Source organism: Alosa pseudoharengus, unplaced genomic scaffold (assembly GCF_046254945.1).
Source record: "Alosa pseudoharengus isolate Yale_2024_CS ecotype anadromous, Long Island Sound unplaced genomic scaffold, YU_APseudo_1.1 YU_APseudo_1.1_scf_22, whole genome shotgun sequence".
In the NCBI taxonomy this organism is placed as follows: domain Eukaryota; kingdom Metazoa; phylum Chordata; class Actinopteri; order Clupeiformes; family Clupeidae; genus Alosa; species Alosa pseudoharengus.
In genome coordinates, this window is record NW_027468680.1 from 11,618,633 (window position 1) to 11,642,997 (window position 24,365).

The 24,365-nt window shown below is 43.3% G+C and overlaps 1 protein-coding gene across 5 annotated transcripts; it reads left to right on the forward strand.

The window, feature by feature from the left end:
- Positions 1–4,770: 4,770 nt before the first annotated feature.
- On the forward strand, positions 4,771–24,091 carry mia2 (MIA SH3 domain ER export factor 2). Of its 5 annotated transcripts, none has more exons than XM_076300517.1 (24): positions 4,771–4,960; positions 6,339–6,470; positions 6,616–6,637; positions 6,755–6,843; positions 7,184–7,255; positions 7,379–7,489; positions 7,611–7,682; positions 7,823–7,927; positions 8,286–8,408; positions 8,607–8,712; positions 11,827–11,873; positions 11,984–12,074; positions 12,451–12,589; positions 13,736–13,837; positions 14,159–14,219; positions 15,349–15,384; positions 15,773–15,840; positions 15,984–16,066; positions 17,555–17,689; positions 19,020–19,157; positions 20,443–20,595; positions 21,788–21,840; positions 22,276–22,507; positions 22,888–24,091. In XM_076300517.1, exons 1-24 carry the CDS (start codon positions 4,937–4,939, stop codon positions 23,061–23,063), a joined length of 2,370 nt encoding a protein of 789 aa, XP_076156632.1. In that variant the 5' UTR covers positions 4,771–4,936; the 3' UTR covers positions 23,064–24,091. The 5 variants fall into 5 exon arrangements, with proteins under 5 accessions (XP_076156632.1, XP_076156631.1, XP_076156634.1 ...); XM_076300516.1 differs by lacking the exon at positions 4,771–4,960 and adding an exon at positions 5,499–5,837; XM_076300519.1 differs by lacking the exons at positions 4,771–4,960; positions 19,020–19,157 and adding an exon at positions 5,500–5,837.
- The last annotated feature ends 274 nt before the right edge of the window (positions 24,092–24,365 follow it).

A 24,365-nucleotide genomic window follows, 5' to 3' on the forward strand; every position in this document is an offset into this window, starting at 1 on the left:
TGATTTCTTCTGTATTGATGAACATGGTGAAGTCATGAAAATTGATGACCCAGAGGAATACAAAGAACAGCACCCTGAAAACGAAGAAATTATTTCCAACAAAGAAGAACTGCATGACACTTCAGAAACCGCAGATATATTTCAACCATCTGCTTCAAACAACAAGGACACAGACCAGACTGAGGATCTTTCTAATGAAGTGGCACAAGAGGCTTCAGCACAAGGTGGGTCTTCCTGGATTGGTTCTGCTGTAACTGGATGGTTCGGTACACCTGACAAAAACAATGCCGACAGTGATAACCTTGATGACAACACACCGGGAAATTATGAGAAACAAGACACATTCAGGAAACGTAAGCTTGCATTGGATGACGAACAACTGGAGGAGAAATCTACCATGTTTGGCTGGATTAGGGGTGATCTAACGAATGTCCTTGGCTATGGTCAAAAGCAGGCTGAAAAAGATGCATATAACACCCAGAGAGCAGATGGAGGGGTACAGCCTGGGGAGGAAAGGCCGGCAGAGGAGCAGGACGCACAGTTTGGACAATATAGCTCCTGGCTAAATATTGGAATCGGGGATGTCCTGAAATTTGGTGGTGGTGGTGAAACAGCAGACACAGACAAAACCATGGAATTATCTCAGGGGCAGGGCTCAGGCATCTTATCAGAGGGAGAACCGACCGAATCCAAGCGCACTACAGACCCAGTGGAGAAAATAAAGGAAACAGAGACAACAGACACTGCCACTGATAGTGTAATTACGGCGGGAGATGAAGGTTCACTGGAAAGCCATAAAGCATCCCTTAAAGATATTCAAAAAGAGTATATAAACGAAGAGGCTGATGAGAAAGCTGAGGCTGATGGCTGGTATGATGCCATGTATAATATCACTGCAGGATATTACACAAATAGCACAGAAGAGGAGCACTTTGAAAATGGTGTGCCTCTTTCAAAGATTGAGGACTCGGAACACATGCCTGTTCCAGAGACAACGCGTGACACAGATATGGCTGAGATATACCCAAGTGGTGGCCTGCCATCAGCATTAGGAAATGCAAGCGCTCAGACAAAGGCTGACATGGTTGATGACAATGATGAGATCCAAATTAAACAAGAATCTGAGGAGTACTTATTAAAAGATGATTTTTCTGCTGAAGGGGAGAAAATGTCTTTGGATAACGATAGGCACAGGAAACACTTAATTGAAGATGTCGGTGACATTGACGATCAGAAGACTCCATCTGAAGAAAGGGATGAGTCATTTTGTCCAGTAGAATCACAAACCGAATATGGCAAAGACATGGAAAATATAGAGACCACCACAATAAGTCAAACTGAATCTGAAGAGAAGGTAGACCAATATGAAAACAAGGATGAAACATCTGAAGTTTCGCCAACTCAAAAAGAAACCCACCAGTCAGGAGACAGATCAAACCATGATACAGCAGATTCAACCAGACACATGGATGTGTCAGATGATTCATTGCATGAGTCTGAGATGGCAGAAGGCACCTATGAAACGATCTCACATTTACTGCAAAGTGACCTTGCCTCTGCTGTTACATATACAAAAGAAGTGACACCAAATCAGTCTGGATCGACACAATTTGAGGAAATCACGGAGGCACTTTCAGGGTTAAGTGAGGCCTCTTTTGAAAGACATAATAATTCTGACCCTGATGTGGCCACATCGAATCAGGCAAGTGTAGAACTGGGAAAGGCCTCACAGCCTGAAGATAAACAGCATGTTATTGACAAGGACACACAAGAACAAAGTAATGATATTACAAGCGTTGATGAATCAAATATTGACAGTGACAAAACAGAACAATCACAGGAATCAGTTTTGCCTGAAGAGTCAACAGAAGTGCTAAAAATGTCTCAGTCACAAGAAAGTGAAGAGACTCAACCATTGGATCAAGAGAGAGAACAGGAGCAAAGGAAACCAAAAAAGACAACTGAGGATCAACCCAAACAAAATGACGAAATCTTGGAGGCTGAGTCAGTGGAACTGACTGCTGATGTGACATCCAGTGATCATACTGAAGAGAAACAGGACAATGAAGCACAAGAGAAACCATTGGATCAAGATAGAGAACAAGAGCTAAGGGAAACTGCATCATCTGATTTCAATACCAAGGTTACAGATAGCAGTGAAGCAAAAAAGACAACTGAGGATCGACCCAAACAAAATGACGAGAGCTTGGAGGTTGAGTCAGTGGAACTGACTGCTGATGTGACACCCAGTGAAGAGACTGAAGAGAAACAGGTCAACGAAGAGAAATTTAACATATTAGATGACACTGATTTATCAATGGTGGATATGACTAATGATGCACAGCAGGAGGTACTTAATGAATCTATGACAGAACTGAATACTGAAAGAACACAGGCAGAGTCAGATACACTCTCAACACAATTGTATGAGGATGTGACAAATCAGAATTCATCTAGTGAGGAAAGGCTGGAAAGAGTTGACCCAATTTCATCAGAGAGCATTAATGATGACCCTGTCTCAGTTATTTTGAATGAGACAGAGACAGACGCAGACTTTTCACAGACAAAAGTTGCTGAAATGCTCAAGGAAGATGAAACAGAATCTGAGACAATTGACGCTAGCGGTAATTCTGACACACCTACACAAAATCTTGAACATCAGAGTGCACTGTACACAAATGACGAAAAAGAGAAGTTTCACACTTCCGAGGATAATACCCTTTCTCCCAGAGAAAGAGTAATTGAAGACACCTATATGGTGGCAGACTTAACTTCTGCAACTATAACACCCTCACCAAACTCCAAAACTATGACAGAGGAACAACAGACAGTGGAAAGTGAGTTTGAGGTAACTGCATCCGGTCAGATGGAAGTTCAAGAGAAACACGTAAAAGATGTAAAAGAAGTGGTTGACCCTGAAACCACAACAACAGTGATGAATGGACATTTAGACTTAGTGGAGCTTGGCGAGGACCATGACAATGATGCCCCCTCCCCCCACGAACAATCAATTGAACACATCCCAACGGATGATCTTATCAGGGAGGATGAGAAGAACTCAGGGTGGTATAATAGTGTTTATGATAGGTTTACAGGAATTTATAGTGGGAGAACACAACCAGGTGATGGTAGAAGGGATGCTGTGAGTCCATCTAACACAGCAGAGACTCCTACACCAGAGGGAATCACTAATGAAGAGGGCCCAGTGGGCACACAGGAATCACAGTCTCTGTTTTCAGTTGGTGGCCTATCATCAGTATTTGAAAGCTTCGCATCAAAGCCTCAGACAGACACAGCTGGCGGCCAGGAGAATGACCAGCGTAATGAAGAACAACCCCTTGAAGAATCACACACAGGTAAGGAGAATTCAGTTCAGCATGCTTATTTTGATCTTTCTCTTTGAGCAGTGACATGGTTCTTGGTGTGTGATGTGACAGAAGCTCTATAGCCTTGAAGGAGTCTGGATGAGGAAGCAGAATCTACATGCAATGGAGCCACAGATCATCCTGCAGAATCTCTAATCAAAAACAACAATGAGGAGAAAGATGATAAGACCAATCTATCAGAGAAATCTAATCAGGATGGAAATGAAGAAGTCTAAAAGCAGTATGAAAACTGCATTAAGTGATAAAAATGCATTTTGTAGAGACCACTACAGAGATTAATCCAAGCCCAAATATATATTTTAGTTTTTACAGCAGAAGAATCTAAACACAAGAGAGTGAAAAGCATTTCATTTCGAAAAGCTTTGGAAACTGAAAAACTGCTGGATATTTTCGGAAGTGTGTCACATATGGCATCATTGGTCAACATGCTGTCATCACTGGTCAAGATGATAATTATGCTTAAAACACACACAGAGACATTCAAGAGCCTCTGGATTATCAAGCACACTTTCAAAATATAAATGGAGATGTGGTTTTAAAAGGTGGACACAAGTCCCTCCAAAAACTGGGACTCCTCTTAAAAAATAAAATGATAAAATGACATTGACGATATAGTTCTATAAAGTGAATTTGGTTTATAATTCAATGATATCACATAAATTCATAACTTTAATTTGGTGGTTGAATTTGCATGGAATATATAAAAAAAATTCCCCTACCAAACTGGTAGTTTGAGGGCGCATGCATTAATTGCACACTTTATTTTGCAGATTTGGAGTGCGTTCAAGGGACTTGCTCCAGTGTGACTGAAAATGAAAAGGCCACTTTCAAAGATGGTGAAATTGCTGGTGAAATACAAGACCCCACCCCTTTCAAGGATAAGGCAGACAATGTACAAGAAGATGTCAGTTATCACATTCATGCTGAAAGCGGTGACACTGCAGTAGACCATAACCCAACCATGAAGGACCATGGATATCAAAATAGTAAGCTGAGCTATGTTGCTTAAAAACAAGTTGCTTGAATGACTGAGAAAACCTCTGGGCCTAGGCCTATACAGAAATGTGCCGTCAATGTATATCAAATGATAAGGCCCACGCTGAAAGGTTGTCTTGCATTTCCAAAAAACATTTCACTTTAGCTTACTTTTTTATAGGTGAAGGAACAAAGTCAGAGAGGCTCACAGAAGGTGCATACAAGTCTGTTACCACTGCTGAGATAACCAAAGGGTTCGCTGACCTTGTCAAATGGTTTCTGGTAAGTTATGGTTGAGCTTTGGTTATGCTCTATCTATGATAAGGCTCAGTTCAGCTTGACAGTAATTTCTAACGACTGGCTCTTTAAGACATCTATGTGGACTGTGTGGCCGTATTTTTTTCTTCTCAAGTTCTTTCTGACATGTCATCTCTTGCGACTCCAAACTGGAGAGTCCAGGCAGGCAGCTGGCGAAAAACATATTTCACTGGATTTTTATGTGACATCGTAGTTTACGCTACAAAACAGTAAAGTAGAAATGAAGTGTAAGTTAGTGGGTTGAGATCGGTCGAGACATGGATATTAAAGAAGTTGAGCAGGTGAGTGAAAGTTTACCGATTGGCCTCGCACGGTCGATCTGAAAGGCACTGGCCAGATGGCTCGTTCTGTTTGATTCATGGGCCTATGTCGTTGTCTTTCGAGAGATTCTTCACTTAAGGGCTTTAAATTCATCTCCAAGTCAGACATAGCCTGCCCTGTTCATGGAGTATGGACAAATAGCATAAGCTAGTGCTACAACTTTTAGCCTATAACTTTCAGCAGAATTTTATTAAGCCTAACAAAACATAGCAGCGCTATGATCCTAAAACACGCTTGAACAAGATATTCATTTGTCTTCTCAGACAGTGGACGTGTTTTTTTTTTATAACACTGATGGCAAAAACCTGATCATTTACAGGTTACACGTATCACCTCTGTCACTTTAACAGAGAGCTGTATGAGAAACTGTGGCACTCTATAATTGGTGACGTTGGGGCTATACCATGTTGAAAAGAGAGGTACGTGTTGTATAAGGTCACACGCATCATAATTGCATTTAAGAGTGCAGTACTAGATAATAAAGACGCGTAATAACATTTTGTGAATTGAATGGAATAGCTTTGGGATCAATTCATATTTTCAAGGTTTACGTAAAAGTAAGTACACATGATGATAGGTGGTTACCCCCTGTATTTTATAGTAGGATGGTCCATCTACTAAGCGCACTTGCCTTCATCGGCGATATCATGGGAGGAATGACAACAGATGGATAGATGAAATTATATTGTGCCTACAAACGTTAAAAAGTGTTTAGTTGACAAGTCAGCTGGCGGAATGGCTGAAGAAGTAAACATTCATAAAGTCGCTACTGAAGCAACTGATGTGAAAGGGGCAGCCATCATTTACTACACGCTCGCAGTGGAGAAAGTCAAGGATGTAAGTGTCTGATCTATGCAATAACGTTACTAACAGTGGCAAGGGTAGCTAAACATAACCGTTAATTCTTAACTCCGTGTCCTCATCTTTTCGGTCTCGTTATATTCTCTCCAAGTAAATGTCTCTTATGTCGATAATATTGTCACACGGCCTGTTACAAGCCTTCTATTTAAATCATAACAACTATTCTTCTGATCATGCTAACTTAGCAGTGTTGCGAGCTAGCTAACGGTCTGATCCTATGAAATGATTAAACCTGGCTTTGTTTTTTGTATCTTCTTCTCAAAACTACATATAAGAACCGTATTTGGCATTTTGGTAGGATTTCAAGATGTAGTATGTGATTTAGCACATTATTTCAATGCGATTTAATCGTAACAGCTGGCTTGACCATAACCACTGCAATTGGATAATGAAATGAGGAAGTCTGCAATAGAGATTCCTGTCTTGTATCTGTCAGTTGGAAAGACAGTTACCTACCACTTTCTTTTGCCTCTAAAGGTTGTGTCATCACTCCCTGATGACCTTAAGCCTGGCCCTGACCTGTATGGGATGCCATGGGAGGCAGTCATCTTCACTGCTGTACTGGGTCTGTTCATCATACTGCTCTTCAGTTGCCGCTTCTACCTCTCTGTAAGTAAACAGATGTCTCAAAATAGAGTATGCCCTTTCGTGTTTATCACCACTTGCTGTCACAAGGTTTAGTCAACATAATTGTGTTTATTTCGCTCTTGAGCCATTGCAAGCATTGCCCAACACTACTGTTTTTCTATTGCAGGTGAAAAGCAGACTCTATGCACGTGAGTAAACCATAGGGAGTTAACTAATCCAGGAGCAAATTAATTTGGCATCCCCTGCACAATTGAATAGCCTTTTTCTTATGTTGTCATAAAGCATCATTTTGTTTTGCTTTACAGGAAGAGAGGGGAAACTGGCTCAGAAAGTAGCAGAGGCAATAGAAGAAAAATGTAAAGTTCTTCAACAATTTAGCGAGGCTCAAAAAGAGGTATACTATACATACTGTAATCCACTTCTGTTTGCCTGTATGTCTGTCTGCTTGTCTCATTTCCATGATATGTTTCATGGAATGAATGGTCTGCTATAGCAGATGGGAAGCTATAGCATGTACCCATACTGTACATGCTGGAGTCTGTAATGATCAGTAAATAGAAGCTGTGTTGTAAATGGCTTTGAAAAAAAGGAGTGGTAGTGTCCGCTGCATTTACTAAAGGCTGTCAGCTGATGTGTTGAAATAGCCTTGTCTGTCCGCTTTGGCAAGTTAGAAAATTGGCCTGTTTGTTCAATGGGCAGATACCCAAGACAAGTACTTCTTTTCCCCATTACAGTATGACAAAATGAAAGCTATTGCAGAAAATGGGGGACTATTAGCTGACCTAGAAGAAAAGCAAAAACTTGAGGTAAGAAACTGAAGAATGATATGCCTGTCTGAATATTAATTGAAGCAGTTTTTTTAGAATATTAATTGAAGTGTTTTTTTTTTTTTTACTAAACAACTTTTCTGTCGTCGCATCATCTTGCAGAGCATGACTCGACAAATCCGAGAGTCAAATGCTCAGTTGGAGAAGGACTTAGAAAGACTAACAGAGAATTTGAACACCCAAAAAGCACAGCGTATGAAGGAGGAGCAACAGGTAGAGTGCTCAAGTTCATGTTTTATATATGTGTGTGTGTGTGTGTGTGTGTGGGTGTGTGTGTGTGTGTGTGTGTGTTTTTTTCTTTCATTTATTTATTTTTAAACTTTGTGTGTTCCAGCTAGCAGATTTGCAGGAAACCATAAAGACCTTGGAGGATGAAGCCAAAGATCTTAAATCCCAGATGGAACAGGTATGTTTGTGTCAGAAAGGCCCTAATAAACACAGCATTTGTGTTTTTGACGCCCTGTTTAACTTGCTCACTGAATGTACAGTTACACTTCTGCATGTCATTATCGGCAACTGATATTTTGTAAATCTGTTATTATTTAGGCCACAACAACATTAAAAATTCACAACATGAACTCAGAAAGACTCCAGAAAAAACTCCAGGCTTCCAGAGAGGAGAATGTGATGTTGACTGAGAGTACACAACAGGTATGGCATGTGTGCAGACATTTTCACTGATTTGTTTGCATCTTTTTGGCAGTGAGTACAGATTTTATTCACAGAGGTTGAGCGGCGCCTCATGAAGCAGTCTTATGTCTCCTTCCTTGGTGGGGTAGTCAGTAGCGACACACAGGGAACAAAACACTTTTTAGACTAAAGACGTTCTTATTGTAGCCACAATATATTTACACTTTGATTAAGGTTTGTTTGCTGGTCACTGTCATTGACTACATATCCAATAAAGTAATATTAGTCAAATACTAATATCAGTGTTTCATACACATACACATGGCACACATTATGTGTGTTATCATGTTAATGTACTATTGCTGCAATCCCACTGCAGCTGTCCCAGGAGGCCGAGGGTTGGGGTGAGCGTCTGGCTGAGCTGGAGGACGAGATGAAGATGTGTGAGAGCAACCATCGCCGCATGCAGGAGGACTGTGCCAACAAAGACGAGCGGATCAAGGTACCGCACTAGACTAATTAGACCGTAATTACTTAGCTACGTGCCCAGAGTTGATCAGAATATTCCCTGTGCCCTGATGAGTGTCTGTCTTTTTTTTTTTCTGCCATTAACTCCCTCTCTTGTTGTCCCTTGTCCATCCTTCACCCCCCTCTGTTTTTGTTTTTCTTTCTTGTTCTCTTTTTGCTGCTTGCCCATCAGTCCCTCACAGAGTGTTTGCTGCAGATGAAGGACTGGGACTCAGAGCTGGAGGATGAGGCTAATGGTGATGGGAGCGCCATGGAAACGGAGAACGGCGATGAGACCGGTACACAGCTGTGTGTTGTGTCTGCAAACGTGGATTTTCAGTTGATTTGTTTGCATCTTTTTGGCAATGAGTACAGATTTTATTCACGGAGGTTGAGCTGCACCTCGTGAAGCACTCTTATGTCTCCTTCCTTGGTGGGGTAGTCAGTAGCGACACACAGGGAACAAAACACTTTAGACTAAAGACGTTCTTATTGTAGCCACAATATATTTACACTTTGATTAAAGGTGCTCTAAGCGATGCCATGCATTTTTTAGGCTAAAACATTTTATGTCACTTACTACAAACATCACCTAACTACACAGCTGCGTGTTGTGTCTGCAAACGTGGAACATGCCATAAAAGTTTACAGTGCTTTGGCACTATGTTAAGCTGTACGATATGCGAACTGCAACCGAAATCGCAAACATACAAACATCCACTATCTTGTGTCTTGGTTTGAGAAGGTGCAATCGCGACACACACGCCTTTCCAACCCCATCAGCTGCCATCCTTACAGATACAGCCCCTCGAGTTTCTCATTTCACAATTAATACAATTAACATTTAACAACACATGTGAATTACAAATGTATTGTTCTATTTCAGTGTCTCCCCTAATGTAGTGGTGCCACTACGGTTACATTTCTGCCCCTAGCCTTAATCTGCCTCTATGCTTTCATGAGCTGACGCTATGCTTATTTCAATCTCGCCGCTGAGTACAAAAACACAGTTTTGTGTGAATCTTCAGCTCCAAACCAGTTGGATCATTATAGGATTCTCCAGGACAGAGGTTATCAATGAGGCGGTGTGTGCGGCATCCACCTGCTGGCTGATCAGGTGGAGGATCTGGGTGAATTAGAGCAAGCTCTTCTGTCCGCTCAGGTCCAGCACCATGTTTCCCTCGTGGTGGGCAATGACGAGAATGTTTTCGACCTGGGCATGGCTGAAGCCTAGCCTCTTATCTGGTCCCTTCTCATGACCGTGGGATTATTGGTTCAACAACGCCTCTGTTGAATTGGCCTTTTCATTCTGTGCACAGCTGGAGAACGGCGCACAGCCTACTACGGGCATACCTTGTCCTCAGTGTCCCTCCTGCAAGCCTACCAGGCTATGTGCTTGGCTGAGGTTGATAGCATGCAACCTACCTACTACTACGTCCTACGTTTGTCTCGCTGCACTGCATTATCGCCGAGCAGAGGGGTGACCGCCTGTTGCTCACTCTCACTAATATGCCCGATAGGGGATAGAGTTACTTACTTGGATGAGCCAATCTACCCTACTGGTGTCTCTAAGTGAATTTTCCCACTAGATTGTGGAGGCTTGCCTTTGCCAGTTTGCGTGCTCATTCAATTAGGGGGATGTTAGCATCTGGGCATCTAACCACACCTTTGTATGGTTCTGCTGCTTGGACGTGGTGGGCCCTTCAGTGGCTTCTTCCATCCATCCGGTTATATTGCATAACCTTATGTTCTGGTGTCTCCAAAAAATTTCACTCTGTAACACTAAGAGTTGGGAGAGGAATGCAATTGTTTTCGTAGAATTGTAGCACACCCTAGTGGTCATATGACATTCAGGGAATGGTAATGAGGGAAGGTGTCTTACCATTTGACCGTATAAACCGGTCTTGTTTAGGGGTCGACCAATTATCGGCCTGACCGATTATTAGGGCCGATATTTAGCATTTTTATAATAATTGGTATCGGTCATTTTTTCCACCGATAAGCCGATATTGAAATGGATAAAGAATGAAAGGCGCTACTCTGTCTGTAAAGCGTCTCTCACTCCCTTGCTACTCTGTGGTCAAGAGCATTGTCCCGCCCACTACACCGTCTGATTTGTTAGTTAGCACGAATGCAGCACATCAGGATCGAAGACTGAACACAGACAAAGTTTAGGATTCTCACTGAGGCAGACTGTAGACTGGGCTTCAGCTCCACGGAGCTATTTTTCGAAGGTAATGAAAGTAGCCTACATTGCTGAAGTTGCAATGAATCACAATCATCTACACTGAAGTTACAAAAACACCACTTCAAAAACACCACTTCTACACTGAAGTTACAAAAACACCACTTTGTCTCTATTGTCTCTGATCCTGATCAATAAGTAAAGCTCCCACTTCCTTCATTTAGCGAATTCCCGATTGATGCACGTTACTGATGCTGTTTACTAGTTAGCCCACAAACTCGGGTGCTGCTTGAGTTCTCTGCCTCTGCCTCGTTCGTTAATTGTGAATAACGGGACACCACGGCGGACATAGTACAGACAAGTCCTAAATTATGCGATAGCGAACGTCAAAAAGTCTAATTGCTCCTTTTTGAAACGGACTGTCAGAAAAGACAACATGCACCCAGGGCCAGCCGTAATTTAATCCGACCTGAACTAAATCGCGTCCTGAGCGATTCAGTGTAGCTTGTAGCCTACACATGGACACAAATTGCATACTTAAATAGCCTAAGAACTATTTTAAAACTGTTTTGTTAAATTATTCAACCGTAACACTTGCCATCACGCATGCACCTCTTCCTCTCCCTCTCCCTCTCTCGTGCACTCACACACACGATGGCAAAGCATCCTCTTTGTGACAGGTCCCTTAACAAGCACATAGCCCATTGTGTAGGCCTAGTCTATGAAAATAATTGCTATCACTTAGCTCTTGGATTAACATGATACACAGGATTTACACTTGCAAGTGATGCAAGTTGATAGACAATTGTGTATCAAAAGAAGAAAGAAAAGTTTGCATAATTAAATGCTTTTGAATTAATTTTTTGCAGAATATCGCCTTTACTACCTACCCCCCTTTTTGACAACTGACATATCGGTTTTACATATCGGTTATCGGCCTCCTGTTTTGGTAATAATTGATATCGGTATCGGCCCTGAAAAAACCATATCGGTCGATCCCTAGTCTTGTTGGTTGTCTCTTCTGACTACATTTTTTGAACGTAGGAGAAATTTCTAAGGAAAGAATGTTTTTGAGGTTTGAAATTCAAAATGTTAAACAAAATCCAATGTTGTGGTCTAAGCCAAAAAATGTATGAAATTCAATTCAATTAAATTTGATAAGTGATTGGCCCACCAAGTTGACAATCTCAGAAAGTCAAAATATGATTTGCTCTGCTTCTTCTTCTAGATCATCACCAGAAGCAGAAAATACAGAAGCTCATCTACGCTGCCAAGGTACCTTTACTCTTACTGACTTGTATGTTTGCTTTTAATGACATGTTGACAAAACAAGTGCCTCTTTGCAACATATACTAAGTACACAACCATTTTTATCTTATTCACAGTTGAATGCCAACCTGAGGTCCCTAGAGGAGGACAAGAATAGAGTGGTTGCCAAGCTGTCTGATGAAATTAAGGCCAAGGAAGATCTCCAAGGTAGGAGCACAAACAAGGCTCCTTTGCATCAACAGTTGTTTGAAGCCCCAACAAATGTCTTTGTTTTTCTCACTGAAAGAAGCTTCAAATGTGCTAGCTATAGCTGAAAATAGCTTTCAAATGATCTTGTTATTCCTTGGGGAAAGCATGTTTGCTCCTTGGGTAGTCCTTATCATTGAACATATTCTTATGTAACCGACAAGGTAACTTCATTTCCCCCAAAACTTTCTTTACTCGGTTTGAACCTATGGCCTTAGTTAAGTTAGTGTAATATCCCATACAATGGACTTTGGTAGTTTCCATCTTTTATTGGGTGTGTGTGGTGTGTTTCCGCTGGCTGTTTGGCCTTTGTGTGACCCCTGTGTGCTTTCGGCAGAGGGCATCGAGCAGCTGCAGCGGCAGAAGGACCAGCTGAAGGCAGAGAGCTCCACGTTCTCCAGCGAGTCCCAGAAGCTCCAGCAGAAGCTGGCCATCATGACGGAGATGTACCACGAGAACGAGCTCAAGCTGCACAGGTGAGGGGGAGCAAACGAGGTCCTGGGGAGGGTGGTCCTGATGGTAATTTTGATACCATAGATTTAATAGAGACCTAGTCAGACCAATAGTATGAAAAATCAGGAACAGAGTTTATTTACAATGATGCGCATCAAGGGAGAGACAGCATGACTTTACCTAAAGATCCATCAGCTGCTCTAACTAGACAAGGAACTAGATAGGGTTTAAGTATCCTTCCAGGCTGATGGAAGGTGGCGGTCATCCCATCTCACGTGGACTTCACTGATTAGTGGCAACCTGGCAATCCGGAGCAGATAGCTACTGACGCAGCCATGCAGAACAGTAAAACACTGCAAAGTCATAATATTCCTGCTTATCTCTAAATACAGTCACACAGAGATATACACAGGGACAGTACACATATCATACAGTCATTACATAGAATCATACTTTTAGTATCAAAGTGACCTACTAATGAGAAATGCAGAACATTAAACCACATATTGGAATATTGGGCTTAATGCAGAACATTAAACGATATATTGGAATATTGGACATAATGTTCTATTCCACTTTCTCTCAATCCTGAGGTGGGGTAAAGGTCTGGCAGTTCACCTCATCAGCCTTACAGCCTTGATGCGAGCGAACATTAGCGATAAAACCTGTTAAAATACATTGTTTTCAATTGGAGTGTCCTGACTGCAAGCGACGTGAGCAGCGCAATGTTCTGAGAGAACTTTTGTCGGACGCCCCGTTTCTATTTTCTTTCTGTTGCTCGCGTTGCTCTGCTATTTTAAATGAGAAATATGATTCAATAGAAGGACATTTAACAGATTCAGTGTAGACAGTAATCACCGAATGCTACAAGATAGTCGCTCGCTCGGATCCAGTTAGGACACGCTGTTAGAGGTCATACCTTCTTAATGACATTCCTTAGATGCTAGTCTGTTGCAAAGAAGTTTTGTCTGTTTTGCAATTATGTAGTCGTTGTTCTCTTCCCATATTATTCTAAAGCTGGATTGGGGAGAATGAAGATTGGTTGAACCTATCTGTTTGAGGTCTTGGTCAATCGTGTGTGCGTTTTGTATATGGTGTGTGAAGATAAAGGGAAGTTGTAGATTTAGATATTAAAATGTTATACATGATGGTGGTCGTTGTCCTCTCAGGATGCTGACGGTTGAGGAGAAAGAGCGTCTGCAGAAGGAGGAGAAGCTGACTAAAGCTGATATGAAAATCACGCTTGCAGCTGAGGAGCTGAGCAACTACAAGTGAGACCATTACCTAGACAAACATGAAAGGGAAATTAAGAAAAAAAGTAGCATGTTATCCTTGACAGATACTAACATTTTTAAATGAATAATTCTCTCCAAGATGGCAAGATGCTAATATTCATTTTGAACTTTACTGTAATAATAATTAGTATAATTAAAACTCCTCTAGAAAACAGCAACAAACAGTGGTGGTTACATTTAGGAACTGTAGGATAAAATAAATGTATGTGGTTCATATGCAAATACATTTAATTTAATGTCTAGAAATGTTTGGAAATATCAGTTTTGAGATGTTTACTGTGTTGTATTTTAACGTAGGGTTAGAGCTGAGGAGCTGGGAGAAGAACTGGACAAGACAAACCAGGCCTATCAAAACCAGGTGGGTTGATGGTAGTAGACACCACCTCAGTGGTGTAGTCTACCTCATTGGTTCTCAAAGTGGGGTCCGGGGACCCCCAGGGGTCCGCAGCACATTGTCAGGGGGTCCCTGACAAAGTTTGCTACAAAATATGAAATTCTTAATTAATCGCCAACAAAATGAAAGTTATGTGAAGCAAACACTATGTGTTCAACACAATAGGCCTACATTTGACAAAGAAACAACAATCCTTCTACATACTGTCAAAGTTTGCTAACATGACTATTGTGGTATTAGCACTCTATGTTTTTAAAATACATATAACATAAGCATATAACAGAAAAAAAAGGCTATACAGCTACATGATTAACTTAAGTTTTATGTGTTGCGATTATGGTAGGGTTCTACCATATGGCTAGGGGTCCTTGGAGAATTTTCCACTCCATGAGGGGTCTCCGGCCCACAAAAGTTTGAGAACCCCTGGTCTACCTGATGCGCAGGACTACGTAGTATACCCACTTAAAGGCACACTATGCAAGATTTTCACCTATATGAAGTCAATTTGATGGTAAACGACCTTGTAATAGGCGAATCGTTCAACTAGCATAGTTATACAGCATAGACGTAGCGAGTCCTTACTGAGAAAACCAGCCATGCAACTTCCAAGAGTGGCGCCCCGCCAAAACTCGCACTACCCTGTCAGTAGATATAGCTCTTAGAAGTTTTTGCCTGTTGTTAATCCTTCACCTCCACAACAAAAGAATTTGCATTGTGTACAGGGGGGATAAGTCGAGAGAAGTTTGCTATTTACAATAGCAGAATAGCATATAAATACATCACGACCCTAGAGGGAGCTCTAAACTCGCCAAAAATACCTAAACCTGCATAGTATACCATCTCAGTACACTCACTTAAAATACAAGGATGCAAGAATACGTATTAACATTTGGGGTTGATCACAGTATACCCACTACAGCTAACTAGACTACACCACAGTATACCCACTACAGCTAACTGCTACATCACAGTATACCCACTACAGCTAACTAGACTACACCACTGCACCACCTCTCTCTCCATCTGCCTTCTTCATCTCTCTGAATGAGCATGTGAAAAGTTTCTGCTTCTGAATCCACTATTTGTTTTACAGATTGCATCACATGAAAAGAAAGCTCATGACAATTGGGTGAGTAAAGCATTGGTTTTTGCTCCCTTTTCATACGACAAATGGATCCATCTGTTTCACATGTTTCATAAGTTTTCAGTCGTATCGGTAAGTTGAGAAGGCTCAGTCCGTATCCGGATTTGTTTTTAACGTTTACCATAAATGAGACTTATACCCTTATTAGTCCAACATGATATTGTCTCCTAACACTTCTCAACGCAATTTTATGCATGTAACAGGATTTCCCTTGCCTGTTGAATGTGTGCACTGTCAAAGCAACATATAGAACTGTGAATGTATTGCAACAGCAGTTTTAAGTGTTTGTTCTGTATGTGAACGCATTACTCATGTTAATGACCATGACGGGAGTCAACAGCTTGTGTGTGTTAACCGCTTGACTCTGTTACAGCTGGCAGCTCGTGCTGCTGACCGAGACCTAGGGGACATCAAGAGAGAAAACGCTCACCTCCGACAGAAGTAAGTGTACCTCCGTCTGTGTTGGTGTGGGTGTGTGTGTGCCTATGTGTTTGTCTGTGTATGTGTGTGTGTAGCATTATGTTTTTTTGTGAGAGGTGAGGGATTTAGTGAACATATATTCTAATGTGGTGTTTTCACATTAGGTTGACAGATTATCAGTTTAAGCTGGAGGTTTTGGAGAAGGACCCGTTTGCTCTTGATGCTCCTGGTCGACCATTATTCAGAGGTGAGTGTACAGTCTGAGAAGACTATTTGCCATCGCGTGCAAAGCACTTCAAAGCATTGGCTGTTATTGATGGAATCGAGTTCCATTGAACTATGTTTGGATGGTAAAGGAAAGGTTGACGGGGCTTAAAGTTCTCAGGCGCTCTACCTGAATCCAGGCGAGTGCCACGCTGTGCAAGATTTGAAAATACATAATCTTGTGTAACAGCTTTGAAAGTTTCTGATAACAGACAGAAGTTTTCTTTGCTTTTAAGCATTGGGTTGAGAAGCGAAAGAAATATTTTCTCCTCAGCATAATAAAACCCTTGACTCACAACTATAGCAGTTTTAGAGTGCAAACGCACCAGACGAGAAGATGGAAGATTTCTAGCCAATCACATCTTTACGCTGACAGTCTACAGCCATATCTGAACTGGAGTCATGGCGCCGACCACGTCTGTGGTTAGGGGTCTTTCCCTTTGACTGGTGGCTGAGTGCATCCTTGACAGCACATCTTTCCCTACAAATTCTGGACGTATAAGTGCACAAACATTGGTACAGCAGACATACTTCAGCAGTGTAGGGAAATTATACAGAGACTGGTGATTGATTATAATGTTAGGGGAATTCATGCAGGGAAACTACTGATTGCTTGTCCCACTATCTAAGGACAGCAAGCACATTAGATAAGTGGCTAAGCACTGGGCTGTTAAACACCTGCGTACTGGAACAAGTCAGAGAGCAGAGTAGAAGAGTAAGATACTCAGCAAGCTGACAGTATTCTTTGTGTTTGTCACAGTGTCATAGATTCATGTAAGTGCCTTACAGGTATTTAGTAAGTCATATCTATCTGACATGAGTTGTTGGTGTCTGTTGGGCTGATTGGAATTGATGGAAGATCACTGCAATATCATTAAGAATTTTATTTCTTTGACCTGAAAAGTGTGAAATAATATGTATTGTATTATGACCTCAATGTATTGTGTATATTATATTATCTATACATTGTTGATATCATAATGTTTTTTTTAGTCATGTAGGAGTTAGTCATATCTACCAAGTATGATTTGTGGGTGATAAGGGAATCACTTGCACTCTAGTCCTTTTCCAAGTGGAGGTCGGTGCTCACAGAATAGGACCGGGAGATCAGCAAACTACAATGGGCCACTTCAGATGACTGAACCCAAAGGAAAAAACAGAGCACACAAATGACTAAGACTTTTCAATAAGTGAAAACGACTAAAGTTTGGACGCTCCGGTTCTTCCTTTGGGTTTAGTCATCTAAAATGACTGATTGTGCTTTGATGATTTGTTGGTATATGTCAGTGTGTTTGGAATTGATGGAAGATCACAGCATTATAATGAAGAATTTGAGTTCATTGAGGCGTGAAATATGATCTATTATGATGACACAAGAAGAATGATTATAAGGCATGGAGTGTGTACATTATCTGTCCGCTGTTGAACGTTGACATGACTGTGGATGTTTTTTTTTTTTTTCGTTCCCCAGGTGAGAGGTCACCCTTTGGCCCCTCTCCTCTGGGTCGCCCTGCCTCCGAGACGAGGGCCTTCCTGTCCCCTCCTACCCTGATGGACGGGCCACCGCGACTCTCGCCTCAGTTTCCCATGGGCCCTGGCGGCAGAGGTGACCTCATCGCATTCCTTTTTCCTCCTCCTCCTCCTCCCCCCCCTCCTGACGTACTGAAACTCTAAACCTGGGGAGAGTCTGAACTTACTGTGCAAGGGGGACAGCATTACTTGGCTCGTCGTGTGAACGTGTTATTTTTATGGCATCATGTGCATCGTGTAGCTAGCCAGTTGATGCCTTGCATGGATCGTGTGTGGATATCCCACACTGCACAGCAACAGCAGCAGCAAACTCATTGCAGCCAGGGAAAGAGAAATTCAGGTTCATTACAAGGCCCAAATCCCAATCCCACCATTGTCTTGCACCCTCGTATGCACTGGGTTATCGGCTCTTAATAATTAGTGAGTAATAACAGATACAGTAGGTGACACATACAATACTGATGGGCACGCTTCCCTCACTGAACCTGAACTTTCTCCCTCCGATCATAGCTAGTCAAATGTTAGCAGTGGTTAAAGTGGGATTTGGCAGGTGGGGGGAACCCTAAAATCCACTGTTGATGCAACGGGGAAAAATGACTCACCATTGGACAACATATTGAGTATCGTGGTGTAGCAATACTTTTTGGACAAGAATTGCTAGCTTCTTGGTCACCTCAGTACACACGAAAAATTAACTCACCTTTTATTTTAACAATATCATCGCGCTATAGCTTTTGTATGAAAGAATATATTTATTATTAATTTATCTGAGGTGGCAGAACTGCGTTCCCCCCCCCCCACCCCACTTTAACCCCTGAATGTTAGATCTTTTAGTGTTAATGCTTAGGCCATGCCATTAGCTGATAGCATTAGCTTGTAGCATTTTTCATGCAGATGTTTCATGTTTCATGGTCTCATTGGCATTGCACTGCTTGTCTCTCTCCCTCTCTCCCACGTCTCTCTTCCTTCTAACACTGTTATCAACTGCCCTTCCACACTGCTCGGCCCGTTCAACTCTGTCTCTCTCCAAACTCTCTCTCTCTCTCTCTCTTTCTCTCTCTCTCTCTCTCTTTTGGTTTCACTTTCTACTTTACTTCTCCACTGTATTTTTCCTCTCTGTGTTTCGGTTGCTTTTCTGTTCCCTTTTCTTCCTGTTTGTCTCTGCATCTGGGAGTTTTCAACTATTTCTGCTCTCTCACCTCTCCCTTTCTCTTATTCTGTCTCTGTATGAGAACTCTTTGGTCTATTCCCGGCTACCTGTTTCACTCCCATCCTCCCTGCAATTTTCTTATCACTCCCCCCTTTGGCATCTGTTTTCTCCCTCTCTCTCCCTCTCGCTCTCTGTCTCTCTCGCTCTCTCTCGCTCTCTGTCCTCCCCATTCTCACTCTGGCTGTCTCATGCTCAGTGTCCCGCGGCCTGGTGGAGCCCCCTGGTGCTGGGGGGGACTTTGAGCGCAGTGGCGGCCCCCACTCAGACAGCGGCTCGCTCTCTCCCACCTGGGAGCGGGAGCGCAGGGGCCCCCCGGGCCCTCTTCCTCCTCCAGGTACAGTCACAGCCAGAGGCCCTGCGGCAGACAGCAGACTACAACAGCAACGCAGTGCCCCCCCCCCCCCCCCCCCCATAAAAAAAAACTAGCTTCTGCTCTTTAAAATGGATATCTTTCCACACTGTCTCTCCCCACTATAGTTATATGTACCATTCTTCTATCATATACTTCTAGTATACTGTCCCTCTCTCATAACTTAGTTATGTGCCCTTCCTATGAACTTTACCTATCTGTGTTTTTTTTCCTGTGAAATTGTTCTAGTCTTTAACAGTGAGTCCACTGGGAAATTTTGTGAAGATTAAGTACCCCCCCCCCCCTCCACACACACACACACACACACACACACATGCATTCGCGTGTGTGAGTGTTGGCAAGTGTGCATGAGTGTGAGCGAGTGTGCACGTGTGACATTTGTGTTGTGGGGGGGCTTTATCTCTTCTCTAAGGTAACACAAGGTCACACGGTGAGGGTGGAAAAAAAAAAAAAAAGCGGGCGTGTGTGTGTGCGGGGGGGGGGGGGGGGGGGGGCAAAAGTCCTGACTCAGCTGGCCGTGCCAGTGATGGAGGAGCCGAGGCACGGACTCGCTCATTCCAGACTTTTCCGTCCTTTGGCCTCTGAGAGGCCCTTTTGTGCTCGGTGCCCCCTGCGGCCACACAAAGCTGAGGCAGGCTGTGGGCTTGCGGGAGCCGTGCTCAGCCTCTCAGCCGCAGGGTTTACCCCCCCCAATCCCCACCCCGGGCAGAGTCCACCAGCGTGGCTCTGTGAGAGAAGCATGGAAACACAAGCAGCACGTGGCACGTGTGATTATGCATCCCCAAACACACGGCATCATTGCATCATCCACTGCTTTGTGTGTGTGTGTGTGTGTGTGTGTGTGTGTGTGTGTGTGTGTGTGTGTGTGTGTGTGTGTGTGTGTGTGTGTGTGTGTGTGTGTGTGTGTGTGTGTGTGTGTGTGTGTGTGTGTGTGTGTGTGTGTGTGTGTGTGTGTGTGTGTGTGTGTGTGTGTGTGTGTGTGTGTGTTTGTGTGTGTGTGTAAGGCACCATGCTCATCACCTTTAGTAATGTGTGTGCTATGACATGAAGATTCATTTTGCTTTAGAGACGAAGAAAGCTACGTCCTTGTGATCCTCAACTGCATACGTGGTATTGGAAAGTCTTGTCAAATCAAAGCTTGCTTGAGTTCAGAGCTAGGGGAAATTCTTGTATGCGCAGACTAAATCTCTAATCTCACTGAAGCATTCTGGTCTCTCTCTTTCTCTTTCTCTCTCTCTCTCTCCGAAAGGCCACCCATATCCGGAGCCTGGACCACCGTTCCGGAGACCCCCACCAGGGGCCTTCCCCATGGGCCCCCTCCCTCCCCGACCCCCCTTCCCCCCCGAGGGAGTTCCCCCCCACAGCTTTGGGCCGGGCCCGTTCCACCCCTCCGACAGGCCCGGTAAGCCCTTTTCCTTTTCCGGGCAGCAGTCGCTCGCACGTGTCCACAGCAGGCCCGCTGGTGTTTGGGGAGCGCGAGGAAGAGGGGTTGTTGCGTGAGGAAGAGGGGTTGTTGCGCGAGCGAGAGGAAGAGGGGTTGTTGCGCGAGCGCGAGGAAGAGGGGTTGTTGCGCGAGCGCGAGGAAGAGGGGTTGTTGCGCGAGGAAGAGGGGTTGTTGCGCGAGGAAGAGGGGATGTTGCGCGAGCGCGAGGAAGAGGGGTTGTTGCGCGGTCACAGTGTCCTGCGCGCAGCGGTGGGAAGAAAACAAAGAGGAGCGCTCGCATTGCTGGAATGCTCTCAAAACACTCACTTTATGAGTTTGCAGTCTCCTCTTTGTTGGGGGTATTTTATTATTTCACTGTAGACCTTATACCTTATACCTCTAGGGTGGACAAATAGACTGTGGATTGTGGACTAAGGGGTCATGAAATATCCTGTAATGTTATGTAATGTCTTGCCTCGCTGTATATAAACAGTGTATGTCATTTAAACCGCAGAAATAACTATGCTATAATAACCCTGCGGAAAATGTAAGGTCAATGTCCATATCTGCAATATGAATTTGTTTACTCATGTCAGCCCAGTCTGTTTTCATTGTGAGAAGTAGATAGCACAGGGGGAACAGTGTCTTTATGTCAACTTTAACATGCCTTTAGTGAAGTGGACTGACTCTGCTGTAAACACAGGTAATGACAGTCACTCAGACCGCACAGAAACAAGTGCAGGTCTGGTGTGTGTGTGTGTATGTGTGAGTGTGTTTGTGGTAGTGCAGCTCTTCTGGCACACAATCACTCATAAGATTTCTATCTATGCCCACATCCACCCCCCCCCCCCCCCCCCCCCCCCCCCCACCCCCACAAACACACACACACACACACACACACACACACCACCACCTCCCCCACACACACACACTCCTCACATGGGGCAGTGAACTTGATTAGCGGAATGCCGCTGTGAATGCGCTAGGGTTTGTTTTGACAGAGCTGGTTTAATAGCATTACCCGAAGCATGAATGAGTTCTCTCTCTCTCTTTGCCCCACCCACCCGCCCCCATCCACCTCCTGATACTCAAGAATTTAATTAAAAACCAATGGCAGAGAGAGTGAGAACCAGGCCTAAGACTTAACAAATGCTCTTTGCTTTTTCTGCAGACTCATCATTTGCGGGCAACAGCACAGGGATCAGTGAAGCTGAAAGCAGAGATGTGAGTGTTTCCCTAAATAACGTTATGGACCCTTTCAACAAGGTAAACAAAAACAATGCTTGAACATTCTATTTGGGCCCCAATCTACTTCCTCTGCATTAAGATAACATATGGAATGTTAAAAAGGAAGTCTTGTGGGGCCAACTATGATGCTGATAATGAAAATTCCATGAAAGGGTCTATAGAGGACATATCATGTGACATTTGCTGTACGTATACAGTAACATTGGACCAGTTCCCCGTACACGGATTAAGACTAGTCCTAGTCTCTAGTCAAGGACTAGGCTTAATCCACATACAGGAAACTGACTGGAAATTGGAAACTGTGTTCTCAGTCATGTGTATAACGTGTTTAGTATCTCATGGCATCCATTTGATTGTGCTGTCCATGTGTATATTATGGTCTGTTTCAGAGCTGTGTGTGTTTGTTTACAGGCCAGTTTCATGTCTGCCCCTGGAGATCTGCGAATGCCACCTGAAGCTGAGATGAGGATGGGACCGCCAGGAATGGGCCCCCCGGGAATGGGACCACCGGGAATGGGACCGCCGGGAATGGGACCGCCGGGAATGGGACCGCCAGGAATGGACCTCCACTTTCAGCGTAGGGGCCCCTATGGACCCCCAGACTTCTTTCCCCCACGAGGACCTGGTGGAATACCCTTGGGAAGTATGTAAATAAAAAGAAAAAAACTGTTCAGTCTCAGGTTTTAGTCCTTAGTTTTAGTGGCTTTGAAACATTACAAGAAATGTACTAATGAGGATGCTATGGTTCAAAACTCTCCAAATCCTGGAATAAAACACAATAACAACACAATAACAACGATTAACACAATAAAACAGTATTTGGAATGACTACTAGGGAGCAGACAAACCAATAAAATGACTATTTACTTTGGGTGTTGTGTCCAATAATATATGAAGAAATGCTATGTAAGAAATTCAGTCGTGTGAAGAGATCATGTTACAAGGGCTCCATTCATTTATAGAGGCAGGTACAATTGGTGTATCATTTTAACCAAACCATGTCACTCTTTTCCCCCGCTTCAGTGCGAGGCCCACCTCCTCCGGGCATGTTCCCCAGATATCCTCCTATGGGCTACCCTCCGATGAGACCTCCACTGGACGGCTTCCCCCCCGGCCCCCCTGGCCCCCCACCGAGGCCATCACCGCCCGGCAGCGAGCAGCCCGCTGAACAGACTCCACCTCCCCATGATGCCATCTGAGCCCCCAAAGGCATATCACTACCCTCACCCCATACCCTCATCTCCAGCTCAGGCACCAGCCACTTCCCCTCCTCTTCTCACTGCCAACTGCAATAGGAGTTGGCCATCATGAAAAGAGAATGGACTCTCTGTCTTAGTCATTATTCAGTGAAGTTGTTTATCAACGGAAAAGGAGAAGAGCAAAAAGGAAGCTGTTTTATTGAATGAAAACTGGAGCCTCTTTCTGACCCCTCTTTTCCTGTGTCTCCTCTGCGCTCTTGTGTGCCACTTCCTGTTGTTTCTCTGCTTAGGGGCTGCTTCCTGTTTAAGCTAGGGGTTGTCATGTGATCATTTTTTCTTTTCTTTTTCTTTTCCTTTCTCCCCCGCCCATAGACAAAAAAAAACAAAAAACAACCCTCTAAGTTGTCTGTCAGTGGAAATGCCACAGAAAGGCCAACAAATGGCTTGTGGCCCTTCATGTTCCTCGTATACTGTAGCTGCAAGTCTAAACAAACACACTTTAACTCCATTTAAAAGTAAATATAGACTTTTTATAACTACATAGGTGTCCGTGAATGTGAGCTTTAATATGCTTTTAGTTGGAGAATGATGCCTGTGAGAGACTGCCTTTTTGTGAGGAAATTGGATGCTAGATAACACATTTTTAGGTGCCTGTGTTCTGTTTGTAGTGTCAAATGCTTTATAACCGAACCATCTAGAAGAGAGGAGGTTCACGTATTTTTGACATGTATATACAGAAATTGTAATGATAATGTGAATAAGAGATTGTAAATACACCTAAAACCTAATCATCTTGTTTTAACACACAGTACTTTGTAAAGTTCTGAGGCCGTCCGGGCAAATTTGCGTATTTATGGTCACCTAAATTAAAGCATTTTATGCCTTAAACATGGAGAGTTGTGGGTGGATTTTATCAGTTTGGTGTACAGTTGCCAGTAAGCTTTTGAGGTATGTGGATGGAATTGACAGAATTGCCTTTTGGGGTATTGGCATTGTTCAGACTAATAAAGGTTGACTTCATTGTTAAACCTGACCGTGTGGACATTCATTTCTTCTGGTGTTAGGCATGCATGGATGATTTTAGTCACAGACATGGCCAGACACAAGGCTTCATGAGAAATTATTTTTTGACATTCAGCCCCCAAAACTTACAAGGCTGGTTTGTCATTACACACACATGGTTATCCATGTTTAAACTGGTTATTTTTTTTATTTTTATCTACAACTTAAATGGTTACCTTGACTTCAGGCAAAATATTACCAATAAACAGTTTCAACTATAGTTTACAGAGCTACACCTTG